The sequence below is a fragment of the Anolis carolinensis genome, chromosome 4 (assembly GCF_035594765.1).
Source record: "Anolis carolinensis isolate JA03-04 chromosome 4, rAnoCar3.1.pri, whole genome shotgun sequence".
Taxonomy (NCBI): Eukaryota; Metazoa; Chordata; class Lepidosauria; order Squamata; family Dactyloidae; genus Anolis; species Anolis carolinensis.
The window spans coordinates 236,897,673-236,915,772 of record NC_085844.1 but is presented as its reverse complement, the minus strand read 5'-3'; the positions used below and the strand labels follow the sequence as shown (position 1 = coordinate 236,915,772).

The following is an 18,100-nucleotide window of genomic DNA, read 5'->3' as shown; positions in this document are numbered from 1 at the left end:
TACTGCTGTCTAGCCAGGCACCCCCATTCTGTATCTTTGCATTCCATTTTTTCTGCCGAAGTGAAGTATCTTGCATTTGTCCCTGTTGAACTTCATTTTGTTAGTTTTGGCCCATCTCTCTAGTCTGTCAAGATCGTTTTGAATTCTGCTCCTGTCTTCTGGATTGTTAGCTATCCCTCCCATTTGGTAGGTAAAACACAATCAAAGTACCTCTGACAGATGGCCATCCAATCTCTGGGTTGTTGTATGTTTTCCAGACTGTATGGCCATGTTCCAAAAGTATTATTCTCCTGACGTTTCGCCCACATCCAAGGCAGGAATTCCCTGAAAACAGAGGAGTTCCAGACATGAATCAACAAGGGGCAGCTAAAGACTCTGAACAAAGGATGCCCCCAGGCAGCAAGAAGCCAGGAGATGAAGCTATTCAATGCTAATTAAGGTGATTAACTACATTCACGCTGGCCTCCAGTGGACAAGAGTTCTTCTCTCACCCTGGACTTTCCACAGATATATATATAAACCTTCCTTGCTTAGTTTCTCCATATCTCACAACCTCGGAGGATGCCTGCCAGAGATTTGGGTGAAACGTCAGGAGAGAATATTTCTGGAACATGGCCATACAGCCTGGAAAACATACAACAGCCCTGTGATCCTAGCCATAAAAGCCTTCGACAAGACATCCAATCTCTTGCCACACCTTGGACTCTACACAGATATATATTCTTTCCTTTCCTGACTTAGTTTATCCATACCTCACAACCTCTGAGGATGCCTGCCATAGATGTGGGCGAAACGTCAGGAGAGAATGCTTCTGGAACATGGCCACACAGCCCGAAAGACATACAACAACCATCCAATCTCTGTTTGCTTCCAAGGAAGGATGTTCCACCACACAGTAACAACCCCTGGGATTTCACAGGATTTTTTCTCCCCTTTTGTGAAGTGATACTCAGAGGTGGTTTTGCCTGTTCCTTCTTGTGAAACATAGCCTCCAGCACCTGGTATTCATTGTCAGTTTGTACTGACAACCTGCTTAGTTTCTGAAATCAGTTGGGGATATCTGGCAATAAAACCTCCAACAATAGGACTGAAAAAGCCATTTAATGTCCTTTCTTGACACATGAAAGCCCAAGGCTGAGCAAACTCTTCCAAGCTTTTCAACTACTTTACTCCCACTTTAATATAATTTTGATATGCATCTGATGTAGTGGATTGATATTCATGAAAGGTCATGCTGACATGAAAGTCAAGTCTTAAAGATGCTGTGAGAGTCTCCCCCCCCCCCCCTTCGCTTCCTTTCATCTTACTTTCCTTTCTATAAGGGAAGATTTCAACAATTTGTTGTCTCATCTGTTTTAGTTCAGCTCTCTAGAAGCTTGGCAAGTGCAGGCATTCCTTTTGTGAGATTTGCAGAGAGACTGAACATGTTTACTTAAAAATGTCATAGGACATCAATAGAGGTCCAACCACTGATGGCCTGCACAAATTTTAAGAAGAACCTGAACATGCACAGTTTGGGATATCCACAGGTGGATCCTGGAACCAATCCCCCATGGATACGGAGGGTTCATGTGTTTTCTGCAACATTACCTCCAGAGCTTGGAAATAGTACTTGGCCGGGCTTTTGCACAGCAGGTTGAACCGCCAGCTGCAATAAATATAGTCGATCAAAAGGTTGACAATCTGAAGCCCAGGTCAGGGTGAGCTCCTGGCCTATAGCTGAGCTTCCATCTACCTTGCGGTTCGAAAGCAAAAATGTAAGTAGATAAATAGGTACCACTTAAAAGCGGGAGAGGGGTATTTAAGCCACCCATAAGGAAAGGCCAGAAAAATGCCAGTGATTCAATCAAGGAGGAAGTTTATGAACAAAGCTCTTTGGCAGGGAGATGGAGCAACAGCACCCCCCCCCCCCTCAGGTGACTGTAACAGAGCACAAGCCTTTAAGATGCCAAAGATGGGAAAAATCCTATATATATACATGACCTTGGAGGTGTCTACGGACAACGCCGGCTCTTCGGCTTAGAAATGGAGATGAGCACCAACCCCCCGAGTCAGACATGACTGGACTTAATGTCAGGGGAAACCTTTACCTTACTATATACAATTGTCTGTCTTGTCGATGTATAAACGGTGTTGAATGTTTGTCGCATTTGTATGTAGAGATTATTATTATCATTATTATTATTATGTTTATTTATACCCGGCATTTTCTCTCCATATATAGCAGTGTAGAAGGGGCCAGAGACATTGGAGAACCTGGCAGCAAGATTCTCATCATGATCATCCAAAAACATAGCTTTACCAAACTATGATCAAATCAAAATGCTACATTTAAAAATCCATGATGTGCCTAACATTGGAGGAAAACCGTTCTTGAATGCTGCAACATCCCCGTGGCACAGAGCCCATCTGTGTCAAGTGCACAAAGTTGTGTCATGGTTGATTGACAAATGCCCTAGGCCTGGATGTTCCCTTTACTATGTGCTGCCAGCTCTCATTACTTGCTGGAAGTCTTTGAAAGTTACTATGTAACTTGGAGACAGCTCAGAGATAGAATGTCATGCAAGAGTACACTGAGGCCCCTTCAACACTGTCCTTATATCCCAGGAACTGATCCCAGATTATATGGCAGTGGAGACTCAGAATAGTCATGCTACCCCTCTATTCTGCCTTGGTCAGACACACCTGGAATACTGTGTTCAGTTCTGGGCACCGCAATTGAAGGGAGATGTTGACAAGCTGGAAGGTGTCCAGAGGAGGGTGACTAAAATAATCAAGTGCCTGGAGAACAAGCCCTATGAGGAGCGGCTTCAAGAGCAGGGCATGTTTAGCCTGAAGAAGAGAAGGCTGAGAGGAGACATGATAGCCATGTATAAATACATGAGGGGAAGTCATAGGGATGTGGGAGCAAGCTTGTTTTCTGCTAGAGACAAGGACGTGGAACAATGGCTTCAAACTACAGGAAAGAAGATTCCACGTGAACATTAGGAAGAACTTCCTACCTGTGAGAGCTGTTCAGCAGTGGAACTCTCTGCCCTGGAGTGTGGTGGAAGTTCCTTCTTTGGAGGCTTTTAAACAGAGGCTGGATTGCCATCTGTTGGGGATGCTTTGAATGTGATTTTCCTGCTTCTTGGCAGGGGGTTGAACTGGATGGCCCATGAGGTCTCTTCCAACTCTATAACTCTATAATCCAGTTCAAAGCAGATCACCTGGGATCAGATCCTGGAATATAAGGGCAATGTAGAAGGGGCCTTAGTTGCCATACATAATTCTATATAACACCTTGAGTCCCCTCGGGTCAGAAAGGTGGGATAAAAATGCTGTAAATAAATAAAAAATAAAAATAAAAACATGTGGAGGATCTGAAAACTTACACTTCTCTGAGAAGAAATAGGGTTTAGATATTTATATAAAGGGTGGGATGGGAAATGTCAAAGAAGGCCTTGGAGACTATAACTCTACCTCTAAATAGGATTGTGGAAGCCATCTTAACTCCCTCCTGCAAAAATCATTTTCTCTGTATGTCAGGTGAAGCTTTTTGTAACGATAGCCAGAGTGGGCATTCAAAACTGGTTGTTTTTACTAACATTAAAAGTGCTTTGATGTTGGTTGTGGTTGTCTCCAAACGCCTATACATCATGGCTGCTCCAGAGCTGGATTAATGTGCATATTAACCCAGGAACCTCTGCACATAAAAATGCACAGTCCATCAACCCTATTATGGGTTCAGGCAAATTTCTTAGATGCTATATAGTATATAAATAAGACCCCTAGAATGCCTATTGATAGTTTCACTTACCCACATCTAGGGGGAAATGGTTTCTCTGGGAATTTGCTGGAATCCTCTGGGGCCAAGCAATTCTATGGCATGTTTTTCCCCAGAAGTTACCATAGAACTGCATTGGAGAACTTGGCAAATCCCTAGAAATGATACTTTGCAGTTTTTTATAAGTACTCGCCCTGCAGTGCAGAGGTGGGTTAATGCACTGGATTAATGATCCAATTTTGTGCTTCATGAACCCTCTGTGAACTGTCAAAAATGTAGAGACTGTGATTTTAAAATATGTAGGTAGTGATCGATAACCATTTTGGTGATATCCTCCTGAATAAGAAGTTAGATAAGTTGGGGGAGATAAATCTGGTGAATTTACTTTCATATTTGGCACTGGGCAATCAAAAAACTATGGACATGTAATGGTATCTCAGGTTTTGTTAAATCTCATCTCAAGTTTCAGTTTCTTTACATCAGGCATGAGCAAACTTCAACTGGCTGTTAGGAATTGTGGGAGTTGAAGTCCAAAACACCTGGAGGGAAGGCTGAAGTTTGCCCATGCCTGTTTTAACAGAAGAAAAAAAGTGGGTACCCAACCTTGGTGTTTCCAGAGCACTTTTTGCCTTTTGGCCCATTCTCAAGCACTACACAAATGTCTCAAGATAGCCAGTAGGAATTGTCAGAAGACAGGAGGAGGGGGCAGGAGAAAAGGCCCCAGTTCAATGGGAGAGCACATGATTTCCACAAAGAAAGTCCCAGATTGCATTTCCAAGTCGGGCTGAGGAAGGAGTGCCAGCTCACCTTTGTAAAAGGATTAGATGATCCAATTGTGTGATTCAGTACAAGAAAAGCCAGGGCAAGATAAGATGGGCTCCTGACCCAAGGGTTTTGGACAAACAAAAGCAAAGAGTGATTGGATTTCCTGAAACAATGGCTGGGTATGTTTCATCAGATGTTTACACAAGAGCATTTGTGCTCTCAATAATCACTTGATATGGGGTCAAATAAGATATGGGAGATTTGTGGCACCTGTCTATTCAAGAGGTCCTTAATCTGGGTTAGAGATGGCGACCATGGCCTCTTGGGCACATCAGCAGAACCTGGAGGCGACCCAACCTGAAGCCAGAGGTGGGCAACCAAAGCAAGTCCAGTGGCCAAAGTTTGGTGTATGGCGGAAGCTCCTTCCTTGGAGGCTTTTAAACAGGTCTGGATGGCCATCTGTCAGTGGTACTTTGATTGTGCTTTTCCTGTATGTCGGGATTGGACTGGATGGTCCATGTGGTCTCTTCCAACTCTATTCTTCTGTGATTCTACTCTAATCTTCTGCAGCCCACAGAGAATCTAAAATTAAATACATCAAAACACCCAGAAGTGACCAGTCCACTTTTGGTTTCGAAAAAGCAGGCATTTTTGACATCAAATAATGGAGGGTGGCACCCAACCTCAGTTAAAATGATTGTCATTTTATTTATTTCTTCATACCACGGCTCCCCCCCCCACCCCCTGCCCAAGCACTTAGATGCAAGGTGCCTTATAAAATAGATATGGATAAAAAGGATGTATCAGTAAAAATGTACAAATGAAAAAATATGATTACAAGCAATTTCAAATCGATCCAGTAAAAACAAATAAAAATGAAACAGCGCATTAAAAAGAAGTCTCAGCTGCTGACTGAGCTAGTTTATTCTGTGTAGTCTACAAAGGCACAGTAGCAGAGTCCCTATTTCATATTCTGACCAGACAAATTTATGACGGTAATATTACTGGGGAAGAGAGGCTTTAAAGCCTCAGAGAATGAACCTGAGAGAATGGGCTCAGTTAGGTTACCATTCCTTAAGTCCGTGATATTGCAGTAAATCAGTCCATCTGTTTGAAGAGGAGAGATAACTGGCTGGAACTGTCCTTGCACTCTTAAACCACAATTGCAAACAGAGACCAGTGCAAACTCAGGAAAGGATTGGGTCTCCATAAGAACACTTTTCTTCAACAGCGAGGTTGTACTCTGCTCCTTTGCCCCCTTTATATGCACTGGTCACAATTCTAAGCCAGCCTTGTTCACCCTGCAAGATATTAAGTGGCATTAGTTATATAGGCAAATGATCACAAAGCCAGATTCAGCTACCTTTTATGTCTTGCACAGCATTTGGAAACATTACTTTGGGGGCTATAGCTCCCAAAAGAGTCTAGCTATCATGGCTTACCATATACCTGGTGCTTTACAAAATAACATAAGCAGAACAGAAAAACAAAATAAGCAACAAATAACCAAAACTATCAAAAACTATGCAAAGCCATAAGTCTTGAGAAGCTCATATTCTAAACTGGCCATACATATGTGCATATGGAAAGTGGGAACAAAGAAAGATTGCAACAAGATCCTTACAGTTCACTGCACCAGGCTCAAAACTCGGTGATATTGTATACGCTTTCCATGCAGAACATCCCACATCCAGTGCCACACACTTCCATGGAAAAAAATCTCTCTAAAGCCCAGGAGGGCCTCTCAATGAGTAAAATAGACTTTTCTTTTAACCTGATTTATTCCAGATCTTTGGATTAAAAGTTGCAATATTCCCAATATTTTGGGCTCTGTTGAAGGCTTTCATGGCCAGAACCACTGGGTTGCTGTGAGGTTTTTGGGCTGTGTGGCCATATTCCAGCAGCATTCTCTGGCCATACAGCCCAAAAAACTCACAGCAACCCATTTGAACTCTTCCTGGAGTCCAAAATATCTGTTTGGATGAAAATAGTGAAGTCTGATGTGTGTGTGCCTTCAAGGTGCCTGATGACTCACGAATTTCATATGATTTTCATAGGCAAGGAATCCTCAGAAGTGTTTTTCCCCTTTGAAATATAGTCTACAGCACCAATATTAATTGATGGTCCAAGTACTAATGACAGCCAACTCTGCTTAGCTTCCAAGCTCAGATGGGATCTGGTGCCTTTAGGGTTAGTTGCTTCAAAACCAGCTTCTCTGTTTTATAATGTTTCACTCTACTTCCTCCTTAGGACTCTTTAGAAAAATAAGACAAAGAGAAAAACAGAAGGATTTTTTTGGGTAGAATTTGTCTCCATCTTACCCAGGGTTCACCCCAAGAGTTGCGGACAATCCAGTATTCTGTATCATTTTCCACTCCCCAGCCAGCTATGGAAACAACGTGGTTTGTAGAAGGTGATGGGTTGTATTCTTCATATAGTCCTCCAGTGTATTCATGCAGTTTTGGAGTGGCCATGATTGAACAACTGTTGAAATTAAAAGATATTAAAATGCTAGTCAAAACCAACAAGTTCCTCTGAGGTCAACATGCAAAACTTTCAAGTTCCCAATTTATATATATATATATATATATATATATATATATATATATATATATATATATATATATATACACACACACACACACACATATATACACATACATACATACATATATATATATACACACACACACACACACACACGTTCAAATAATTGTTCTATGTCTTCGATTCGTTTCAGGTTTATGGCAATCCTAACTCCAATCATGGAGCTTTCTGGAACCGTGTGCTTGTCTGGAATCGCTCAGTTTTCATGGCCAACTGGGAATTCAAACCCTGGAGCTGTAGTCCAAAATTCACACCACGATGCCATGGGGGCTTTCTAGTTCAGGCCCATATATTATACAAAATGATGCAGATTAGGATCCAATGCTAGTTTAGATATCACTTTGAAATCAATTGGTGTTTCCATATAATCAATAATACAGTCCTATATAACTCTACTCAAAGATGAGACAGACATCCTTTTGCAAATTCAGAGATTATTCCCAGGACCACGATGCATTAAAGTAAAGGGAGCATAATCTGGTCATCAGTGGGTTGACCCAATTCAGGAGGACATAAGAATTAACTTTGGGAAATTCAGGAAATGTAACCTGACCGCCAAATTCAACACACTTGAATTTCAATGAAATCAGAATACAAAACACTGCTTACTCAATAGAAAGTTTTCCTGTTTTTTTTGTCTTAATGCATCAGTTGAAGATAGTAGCAATGTCTGCTAAAGATTCTCAGAAAACAAAAGCAGCTCAATCAATAGAAGGCTTTTTTGTTTGTCTTAATGCACCAAAGTTAAAGATAGTAGCAAGCAATATCTACTAAATGTTCATAGAAAACAAAAAAAGCTCACTCAATGGAAGGCTCTTTTATTTGTTTGTCTTAATGCATGAAAGATAGTAGCAATATCTGCTAAAGATTCTCAGACAAACTGGAAATTGTTGCCATTTCAATAGTAATATTTTGCTTTTTTAAAAAAGCAATGATAAAGAGGTTGTCAAGAAATCACTCATAATCTAACCATCACTGCAAGGATGGAGTTACCTACCAAACAGACATTAGCCATTGATACCAACCAGAAAAGTGATTGAAAGAGGATGTTGACTGCACTATTTCAGACACTGTTTAGAAAATTGCAATAGCTTTGTAGTTGATGAAAACAAGACAGTTCAACAGGACAATACAACTGCTGTAATGCCTTGCCCAAAGCCCTGTGAGGCTCATACTAGTAGAGCAGAAGGTCAAGAGGAGCGGCGACTTTCTTATCTCTCACGGTAACCTGTTTTTGTGATTTTTGTATATCCTTACATTCCCATTGCAACCACATGGATAGAAATAGTGGCTGGCACATAATTTTACTAATTCTGGAAATGGGACTACTTTGACCATGAAATTGATAAGAACTTGGAAAAAATTCCTCTTCCAAACAACTCTCAGACAGCATGGCTTGTGACTATCCTGAATTCTGGCACCAATGGTTCACCGTGTTATCGAAGGCTTTCATGGCTGGGATCACAGGGTTGTTGTATGTTTTCCGGGCTGTATGGCCATGTTCCAGAAGTATTCTCTCCTGAAGTTTTGCCCACATCTATGGCAGGCATCCTCATACCTCACAACCTCTGAGGATGCCTGCCATAGATGTGGGTGAAACACCAGGAGAGAATATTTCTGGAACATGGCCATACAGCCCAGCAAACATACAACAACCCAGTGGTTCACCGTTCAGTAGAAACTGAACACAGAATCACACTGGAGGTCTAGAGAGAACATCTAAGCATCATCAGATCCTCTAGCACAATTCAAAGTTCTTCATGTATAACTGAAATCAATGAGTTCACATAATGTGAGCCCACTGTGTGTATCTATGTGCATTTGTGAAGATCTATCTATCTATCTATCTATCTATCTATCTATCTATCTATCCATCCATCCATCCATCCATCCATCCATCCATCCATCCATCCATGCATATCTCTCTCTCTCTCTCTCTCTCTCTCTCTCTCTCTCTCTCTCTCTCTCTCTCTATCTATCTATCTATCTATCTGAAGCCAGCATGGTGTGATGGTTTTTTGGATTCCAATCACAATTTGAATCCTCACTCAACCATGGATACCCACTGGATGATCTTAGGCAAGTCACACTCTCTCAGCTTCAGAGGAAGGCAAAGGCAAATGCCCCTCTGATAGGCTTGCCTTGAGGTCACCATAAGTTGGAAGCAACTTAAAGGCACACAACAACAACAACAACAACAACAACAACATAATAATAATAATAATAATAATACAAACTACTATTTTGGTTTCTATTTTAATGAAACAAAAACAAAAAAGGATATGGAGAAATGCCATCTCAATTACTGTATTTCTTCAGCAACTTTATGAGAGGGTTTTTTTTACCTGATGGGGCCATTTTCATAGATTTCTGCCATTATTTTCTCTCTCCCCTTGACGTGGCCGTAATCTCCCACTTTCCAGAGGGTGTAGTTCTTTATCACATGGCATTGTCCAAAAGTAACACAAGTCCCACATTGATTAAACTTGTCACATTCTGCAAAATAGATGCACAGAAAGGTTATGTGTGATAACATCCATCTTGTGACAAAATTTATCCATTGAATAAAAGCTGGAACTGTTCTATATTCACTTGCTTTATTAATTCTATCTTGGGCTTGCCAGATAAAAACCCTAAGGTTCTTACATTACAGAAGACAAATAAAACATTAAACAAAATGAAAACAAACATTAAAAGCATGCATAGCAAAATCAAAGGGGAAAAAGAAGAAGTCATGATCACAAAACAGCTTCCAGAATAGAAGCACAACTAAAAATAAAAAGAGGGAATGTGTTTGATGTCCACATGGATTTTTAAACCCTTCTGATCCATCGCCAAGAAGGCCCTGCCATCCGACAGTAATAAGGGAAATGACAGCTTTCTGATACCAATCTCAAGCAGATTCCTATCAGTGAAAGGGATAGTCTTTCTTCACTAAATATGTTGTGTAGAAGCCAGGACTGTGAGCCTAAAACAGGCCTGGGCAAACTTTGTCCCTTCAGGTGTTTTAGACTTCAACTCCTACAATTTCTAACAGCCTACCGGTTGTTAGGAATTGTGGGAGTTGAAGTCCAAAACACCTGGAGGGATGAAGTTTGCCCAGGCCTGTCACAGGAAAGGATTTCCTCTGCTCTTCTTTCCTTCTTTTATAATAATGCATATTTAGTAAAGGTAGGTAAAGATTTTCCCCTGACATTGTTTCCCCATTACCTTCCCCTACCTGGGGGTTGGTGCTCATCTGCATTCCTAAGCCGAAGAGCTGGCGTTGTCCGTAGACACCTCCAAGGTCATGTGGCTGGCATGACTGCATGGTGTGCCGTTACCTTCCTGCCAGAGCTGTACCTATTGATCTACTCACATTTGAATGTTTTAGAACTGCTAGGTTGGCAGAAGCTGGGGCTAACAGCAAGAGCGGGGTGCTCCCCGGATTCGAACTGCAGACCTTTTGGTCAGCAAGTTCAGAAGCTCAGCAGTTTAACCTGCTGCACCACTGGGGCTCCATACATATTTAGATGGGCATTAAAGGCTGGTAATTTTGGGCTTATTTACAAGACAGGAATAAAGGAATGAAGTTGTTTACATTTCTTTTTTTATCATCAGCTTCATATGGGAAGTCACCTCATGTTATTTGACCTCACATACCTTGGTCTTTAGCTTGGTAATTGTTGCAGGTCTCGTCTGGGATGCCATGGTGGTGTGCGTACCTCCAGACGTGACTATGGTCCCCTCCGTGGCAGGACCCGACCCCGGCACAGTCAATCACATGCTGAACGGAGAGGTAAGCTGAGGGCCAGGCGCCTTTCCTCTTGATGTTGATGCGATCTGAGAAAAAATAGATACAATATTGTATTTCAGTCTGTACTATATGTTTTATCAGGAGGGGAGCTGGGCACTGCTTCCACTTCTGGCTCACATGCAACATATACACACACAGTTTTGCAATTGCTACTGATTAGTAGAATATGGACTTCTAGTAAAACAAAACAAAAAAATGAAGTCGGTCTGACAAGTTGGCTAAGTCTGCCTTCTTTTGTAGAGCAGACATCTTTTCAGTGACCACAATATCTGCTTTGAACTGGGTTATCTGAGTCCACACTGCCATATAATCCAGTTCAAAGCAAATAATGTGGATTATCTGCCTTGATATTTTGGGTTATATGGTTGTGTGGAAGGACCCTCAGGGCTCATCCACACAGCCATATAACCCAGAATATCAAAGCAGAATAACCCACAATATCTGCTTTGAACTGGGTTATCTGAGCCCACACTGCCCTATATCCCAGTTCAATGTTTGGTTCTAAATTCGCAAATATAGTAATTCCTACATAACATTACCATTTATTGAACTGCTTTTTCTGTTGATTTGTTGTAAAGCATGTTGTTTTGGTGCTTAATTTGTAAAATCATAATGTAATTTGATGTTTAATAGGCTTTTCCTTAATCCCTGTTTATTATCCAACATTTTCGCTTATCCAACACTTTTATTTTTCAGTGATTGGTTTTGGGGGGGGGGGGGGGGGTGCCAAAATTCTGTTCGCTTACACGGAGCCTCGATGGCGAAGTGTGTTAAAGCACTGAGCTGCTGAACTTGCAGACCAAAAGGTGCCAGGATCAAACCCTGGGAGCGGTGTGAGCGGCCGCTGTTAGCTCCAGCTTCTGCCAACCTAGCAGTTCGAAAACATGCCAGTGTGAGTAGATCAATAGGTAAGGTAGGGAAGGTAATGGGAAGGTAATGGCGCTCCATGCAGTCATGCCGGCCACATGACCTTGGAGGTGTCTATGGACAACGCCGGCTCTTTGGCTTAGAAATGGAGATGAGCACCAACCCCCAGAGTCAGACATGACTGGACTTAACGTCAGGGGAAACCTTTACCTTTACCTTTTACACTTGAAAATTGCCTAGAGCCAGCCCTGTCTAAGCATTTCCTATGAATTACAGGTGAAGTGGAATTACAGCTAAATAGTAGTGTAGTATGACAGAGCCCTGAGCTACACAACAAGTTATTTCAGTAACAATCTTGGCAAATGATTTTCTGGTCCAACAGGGCAAACCACAATAAATGAACGAAGGCAATACCAATGGGGAACTGGCACACATGTAAGGATCAAGGAAAGAAAACCCAGGCATTCCCCTGGATGCATTCCAGTAAGCTGTGTGCATTTACTAATCCTGGCACAAGACCAAAATCAGTCCAAGCCCACTTGCCTTACCTGCCAAAGCGCTGGTGCTGCCATGAGCCCAACAGGACCCACAATACTGAGGGATGTGCTGGTTCCGAGTCGTGCTCACGTAATTGACCCCGTCTACATTCCTCCAGTCCCAGGACTTGGGCAGCTCAGAGATGTCCAAATATTCATGGGGACGAGGGTAGGTTCTGTGTGGTGGAAGAAAAGGAGAGAACAGATTAAATCTTGGTTCCACATTTGATGACTAAGGAGTAGGGTCTTATTTATTGTTTATTTCATTTGCCTGCATATGCTTCTCCCTTTCTCACTTATTCTTATAGCAGCCTTGCATGGCAGGTTAAGATAATAGCGAGAATCCAGCCCAAAATTTTAACTGACCTTTAAGCTTGAGGAAAACATTACTTGGGCCTCCAAATTCCTAATCCAACACATTAAACAGACTCCCACCAACCTGGTGCCCCGCAGATATGTTGGACTCACTGGGGACAAGATATAGCAATCATGGGCAAACTTTGGCCCTCCAGGTGTTTTGGACTTCAACTCCCACAATTCCTAACAGCCGGTAGGCTGTTAGGAATTGTGGGAGTTGAAGTCCAAAACATCTGGAGGGCCAAAGTTTGCCGATGCCTAAGATATAGTTTAACACATCTGCTGGGAATCAGACTGGGAGAACATACAAGTCGAGCATCCCTTATCCTTTATGACTTAATACTCCAAAATCTGACATGGTCCATATTGGTGGCTGATATAGCAACACCTTTGTTTTCTTTTGTTTCAATGTTCACAAATTTTGTTTCATGCATAAATTATGTTGTATGAAATAACCTTCAGGCTATGTGTATGAGGTGTATAGGAACCATAAATGAACTTCATATTTAGCCTTGGGCCTCATCTTCAAGATTATGTAAATACAGGTATTCCAAAATCCAAAAATATCCTAACCTTTCAGATAAGGGATGCCAAGTCTAGCTGGAGACCTACTGATGCTCCAGATAGTTCAGATTTGTACACCCAGAATCTTCAACTAGGATGTCCAAGGGCAAGAGATTGTGGCAATTGTATTCTGGAGGGCTAACCGTTCCCGTTCCCTGCTCTTATCATCGCTCTGCCTTGGTTTAATCTTCCCTCTTTCTGGGAACCGCATGACCGCTCTTGTGACATCTCCATTGCGTCTAAGCAGTCCTGTGATCACCTTTGACGCTGATATTTTTTTCAGGTATCTCAGGAGACAACAGCCCTTTTTGAAATACTACTCAAGATAGGTTTACCCTGCCTTTAAATTCCTGTTGCAAACCTGCCATAGGTAAAAGGTAAAGGTTTTCCCCTGACGTTAAGTCCAGTCGTGACCGACTCTGGGGGTTGGTGCTCATCTCCATTTCTAAGCCAAAGAGCCGGCGTTGTCCGTAGACACCTCCAAGGTCATGTGGCCGGCATGACTGCATGGAGTGCCGTTACCTTCCCGCTGGAGCGGTACCTATTGATCTACTCACATTTGCATGTTTTTGAACTACTAGGTTGGCAGGAGCTGGAGCTAACAGCGGGTGTTCATCTGCTCCCGGGATTTGAACCTGGGACCTTTTGGTCTGCAAGTTCAGCAGCTCAGCACTTTAACACACTATGCCACCACCAGGCACCACCTGCCACAGAAAATGCTTAAAATAATTAGCATGACAAACCCAGCTTTCAAAAGCTGACATTATTATTATGTTTATTTATACCATGCTTTTTTTCTCCACAAAGCAGCTTACATTTAAAACATAGAATTTAAAATCTACAAATATACAAACATTAAAACAGGATTAAATATCAATATTTTAAAATTCATAGTGGAAATTCACAAAAACGTATTCAAAACTAAAAATCACAGCAGCCCCTGAATTGATCTTAAAAACCTTCTTTTTAAAAAAAACCTGTGTGGATCAAAAGTTTTTAGCCTGTTGCCAGAAGGACAGCAGGGAGGTGGCCATTCTGGCTTCACTGAGCAGGGAGTTCCAGAGTTGAGGCCCGCACTCTCGTTCCCACCACCTGAGCTTGAGATGGAGATGGGACCGAGAGATGGGCCTCTCCTGAAGATCTCAGGGCCCAGTCAGGTTTGTACAAGGGATGCAGTCAGCCAAATAGCCTGGACTTAAACCATCTAGGAGTTGAAAGGTCATAACCAGCACTTTGAATTGTGCCTGTAAACAGACTGTCAGCCAATGGAGCTGCTTCAACAAGGGGGTTGTCCGCTCCCTGTAGCCAGCTCCAGCAAGCAACCTGGCTGCAGTTCTTTGCACCAGCTGAAGTTTCCAAGCACTCTTCAGAGGCAGCCCCACATAGTGTGCATTACAGTAATCCAGACGGGATGCAACTAAGGCATGTACCACCATGGCCAGATCTGGCTTCTCAAGGAACAGGCGTAGTTGCTGCACAGGTTTTAATAGTGCAAAGGCCCTCCTGGCCACTGCTGACACCTGGACCTCCAGGTTCAATGCTTCTTCCAGAAAGACTCCCAAACTGTGAACTTGTGTCTTTAGGGAAGTGTACCCATCCAGCACAGGCTGGATCCCTATTCTCTGATCTACCTTCCGACTGACCAGGAACACCTCTGCTTTGTCTAATTAAGTTTCAATTTGTTTGCCCTCATCCAGTCCATTACTGATGACAGGCACTGGTTTTGGGTCAGAACAGCTTCCTTGACATTTGGTGGAAAGAGTAGTAGAGTTGGGTGTCATCCGCATACAGGTGGCACCATACTTCTTTGTGTCAGGAGCAACCGGAGTTGCTTCTGGAGTGAGAGAATTGGCTGTCTGCAAGGATGTTGCCTAGGGGACGCCCGGATGTTTTTGATGTTTTACCATCCTTCTGGGAGGCTTCTCTCATGTCCCTGCATGGAGCTGGAGCTGATAGAGGGAGCTCATCCGCGCTCTCCCCGGGTGGGATTCGAACCTGGCAGCCTTCAGGTCAGCAACTCAACCTTCAAGTCACAAGGCTTTTATCCCCTAGGCCACCGGAGGCTCCGGCACCATCCTTCTGTTTAACATATACATGAAACTGTTGGGAGAGGTCATCCAGAGCTTTGAAGTAGGCACCATACTTCAAAGCTCTGGATGACCTCTCCCAACAGTTTCATGTATATGTTAAACAGAATGGAGGAGAAAACAGAACCCCAAGGAACCCCACAGGACAACGGCCAGGGGTTCGAACAGGAATCCCCCAGCACCATCTTCTGAATACAGCCCTCCAGGAAAGATCGGAGCCACTGCAAGATATTCCTCCCAATCCCATCCCAGCAAGGCGACCCAGGAGGATACCATGGTTAATGCTATTGAAGGCCGCTGAGAGATCCAGTAGAACCAACAGGAACACATTCCCCTGTCCAGCTCTCTATACTGTATATTGTATTTTGAACTTCATCTCATTACTTCCCAAGATAGTAAGGCCATGCTTGCTAGAGAGTTACAGTCCCACTCCAAAAAATGAGCTTTTCCAAGACGTATGATTAGCAAATACATTCTGCAAGCACCATCTATGCACAGGATGGAGGAATCACTGGGATCAGGAGAGAACCAACCTCCCAAGTTCTAGCATTGTAGAAGGGGAGACCTTTCCTGTTTGCATCGCCTTTGCTACCTTTGCAGGGCCCCTGGTCTTTGGATGCCGAGAGGCTTACTTTTTAAACGCTGAGCTGATGTTTTCAGCTGATGCAAGGCTAGACATTTGGGGACTGAAGGGAAATTCCCTTTAGATGGTAGAATTCTTCTATGGGGGTGTATCTCCACTGGATTCCATAGCATTGAGCCATGGCTGTTAAAGTGGTTCCAAACTGGGTTAATTCAACATTCAACTACCGGCTGTTAGGAATTGTGGGAGTTGGAGTCCAAAACACCTGGAGGGCCAAAGTTTGCCCATGCCTGAAATAGATGCACCCTGGGTTTTGGGAGGATAATGATTTTGTTTGGCATTCTTGCAGCTAGACTGTGGTTACTGGAAGGAAGAGAGCCTTTCCACATGCAGATTCCACCTCTTCCCCCCTAATAAACCACTGAATCCTAACTCATCATCCACAGTTTCTTACCGGAGGGTGGGAGGGTCATCAGTCAGGGGTTTGTAGCAGCTCTCTCCTCTCTTGAAGAATAGTCCGGCGCCCAGAGAAAGCTTCAGGAAAGGTAAGAAGATGAGGAGGAGGTGAGAGAAGCCCATGGTGCCACTGGACTCAAACTCAGTGCTGGTTCTTCTTCGGCGACTGGGTTTTTAAAGAGGAGGAGGAGGAGGAGGAGGAAGGGCAAAGAAACAACAAAGGGAATAGAGGGTTGGAAATATACTGGGGGTTTTTCAGACCAGTTTAACCTGGATCTCAAAACCTGTGAGATAAAATAATCCAAGAAAAAGAGAAGCCTGCTTCCCCCAACCCTGCTTTGCTCATCCTAATCTAGCTGTAGCAGAAACTTGTCATGATAAGAAGTTAAACAGTTACTTGTGACGCTCCCATCCCACTTGACCCGCCTTGTAGGAAGCAGTGGCTTCAGCCTGACAAATAGTAAGCTTGATAACATTAAACTAGAAGATAGCCTAAAGAAGAGGAAGAGGTTAGAGTTAACTTCCTTGGCTTTGTTTTGTTTTTACAAAGAGGCACCCCAAACAGAGCCACTGTGGTGCAGTAACACTATGTAACGAAATTTGAAAAAATGTCAGTTCTTGGTTTGAAAGTGTTATTTCCTGTTTAACGGTGCGGTACTTACTTTGAAAGAGGTTATTATACTGCAAAAACTTCGCTTTTGTGGCTGCCACAAACTATGTTGAATTGGTCCAGACTCTACAAGGTATTCATTGAAAATCTATAGCAAAATGTGCTGCAGGGTGTCCCATGAAAACAAAGTATTTGTAGTTTGACAAACCATTTCCATGTTTTTATGATATAACCAATTAGAAAATGACATTTATAACCTAGGAACAAAAATCGTGTAACATTGTGTGATTTGAGTTTTGGATTACGGGTGCATCTACTGTAGAATGAATGTGGTTTCAGATCACTTTCACAGCCATGGGTCCATTCTATGGGATTTGTAGTTTGGTGAAGCACCAGGATTCTTTGGCTGATAAGGCTCAAAACCTTGGGTGCATCTACACTATAGATGTAATGCAATTTGACACCACTTTAACTGCCATGGCTCCATGCTATGGAATCCTGGGAGTTGCAGTTTTACGATATCTTTAGGCTTCCTTTCCAAAGAGTCCTGGTGCCTCACCAAACTACAACTGCCAAGATTGCATATCATTTAAGGCAGGGGTCCCCAAACTAAGGCCCGCGGGCCACATGCGGCCCATCGGAGCCATTTATCCGGCCCCCGGGGTGGTGGCTCCCTCCTCTACCAAGAAAGTGTGGTGTGGAGAAGGAGGAGAAGTTTCTTGTCAACCTCTCCTCATGGGCACTTTTCCGGCCGCTGCCGCCGAGGAAGGGCCTCATGAGGCGAGGAAAAGGTGTGCGGCTTTCCTCCCTCACACCATGGGCAGCTTTCCTGCTGCCACCACTAAGGAAGGGCCGCACGGGGCGAGGAAAAAGCATGCGCCTTTCAGCCCTCGCCCCACGGGCAGCTTTCCTGCTGCTGCCGCCGAGGGAGGCAACGGGAAAGGTGCGCGCGGGGTGAGGGAGGAAAGAAAGGTGCACGCCTTTTCTTCGCCCTGCATGCACCTTTCCCGCTGCCTCCACTGAGAAAGAGCCGCACTGGGCGAGGGAAAGGCATGTGCCTTTCCTGCCTCACCTCGCGGGCAGCTTTCCCGCTGCCGCCGCCGAGG

General features: G+C 43.4%; 1 protein-coding gene across 2 annotated transcripts; it reads right to left on the bottom strand.

Annotated features, from left to right (window-relative positions):
* Positions 1 to 5,419: 5,419 nt before the first annotated feature.
* LOC100559357 (cathepsin Z) lies at positions 5,420 to 17,043 on the bottom strand. 2 transcript variants are annotated; one of them, XM_062978982.1, is made up of 7 exons: positions 16,383 to 16,453; positions 13,816 to 13,962; positions 12,350 to 12,513; positions 10,781 to 10,960; positions 9,484 to 9,634; positions 6,853 to 7,015; positions 5,420 to 5,832 (listed from the first exon to the last, which is right to left on the bottom strand). In XM_062978982.1, exons 2-7 carry the CDS (start codon positions 13,821 to 13,823, stop codon positions 5,719 to 5,721), a joined length of 780 nt encoding a protein of 259 aa, XP_062835052.1. In that variant the 5' UTR covers positions 13,824 to 13,962; positions 16,383 to 16,453; the 3' UTR covers positions 5,420 to 5,718. The 2 variants fall into 2 exon arrangements, with proteins under 2 accessions (XP_062835052.1, XP_062835051.1); XM_062978981.1 differs by lacking the exon at positions 13,816 to 13,962 and having other exon boundaries at positions 16,383 to 17,043.
* Positions 17,044 to 18,100: the final 1,057 nt, after the last annotated feature.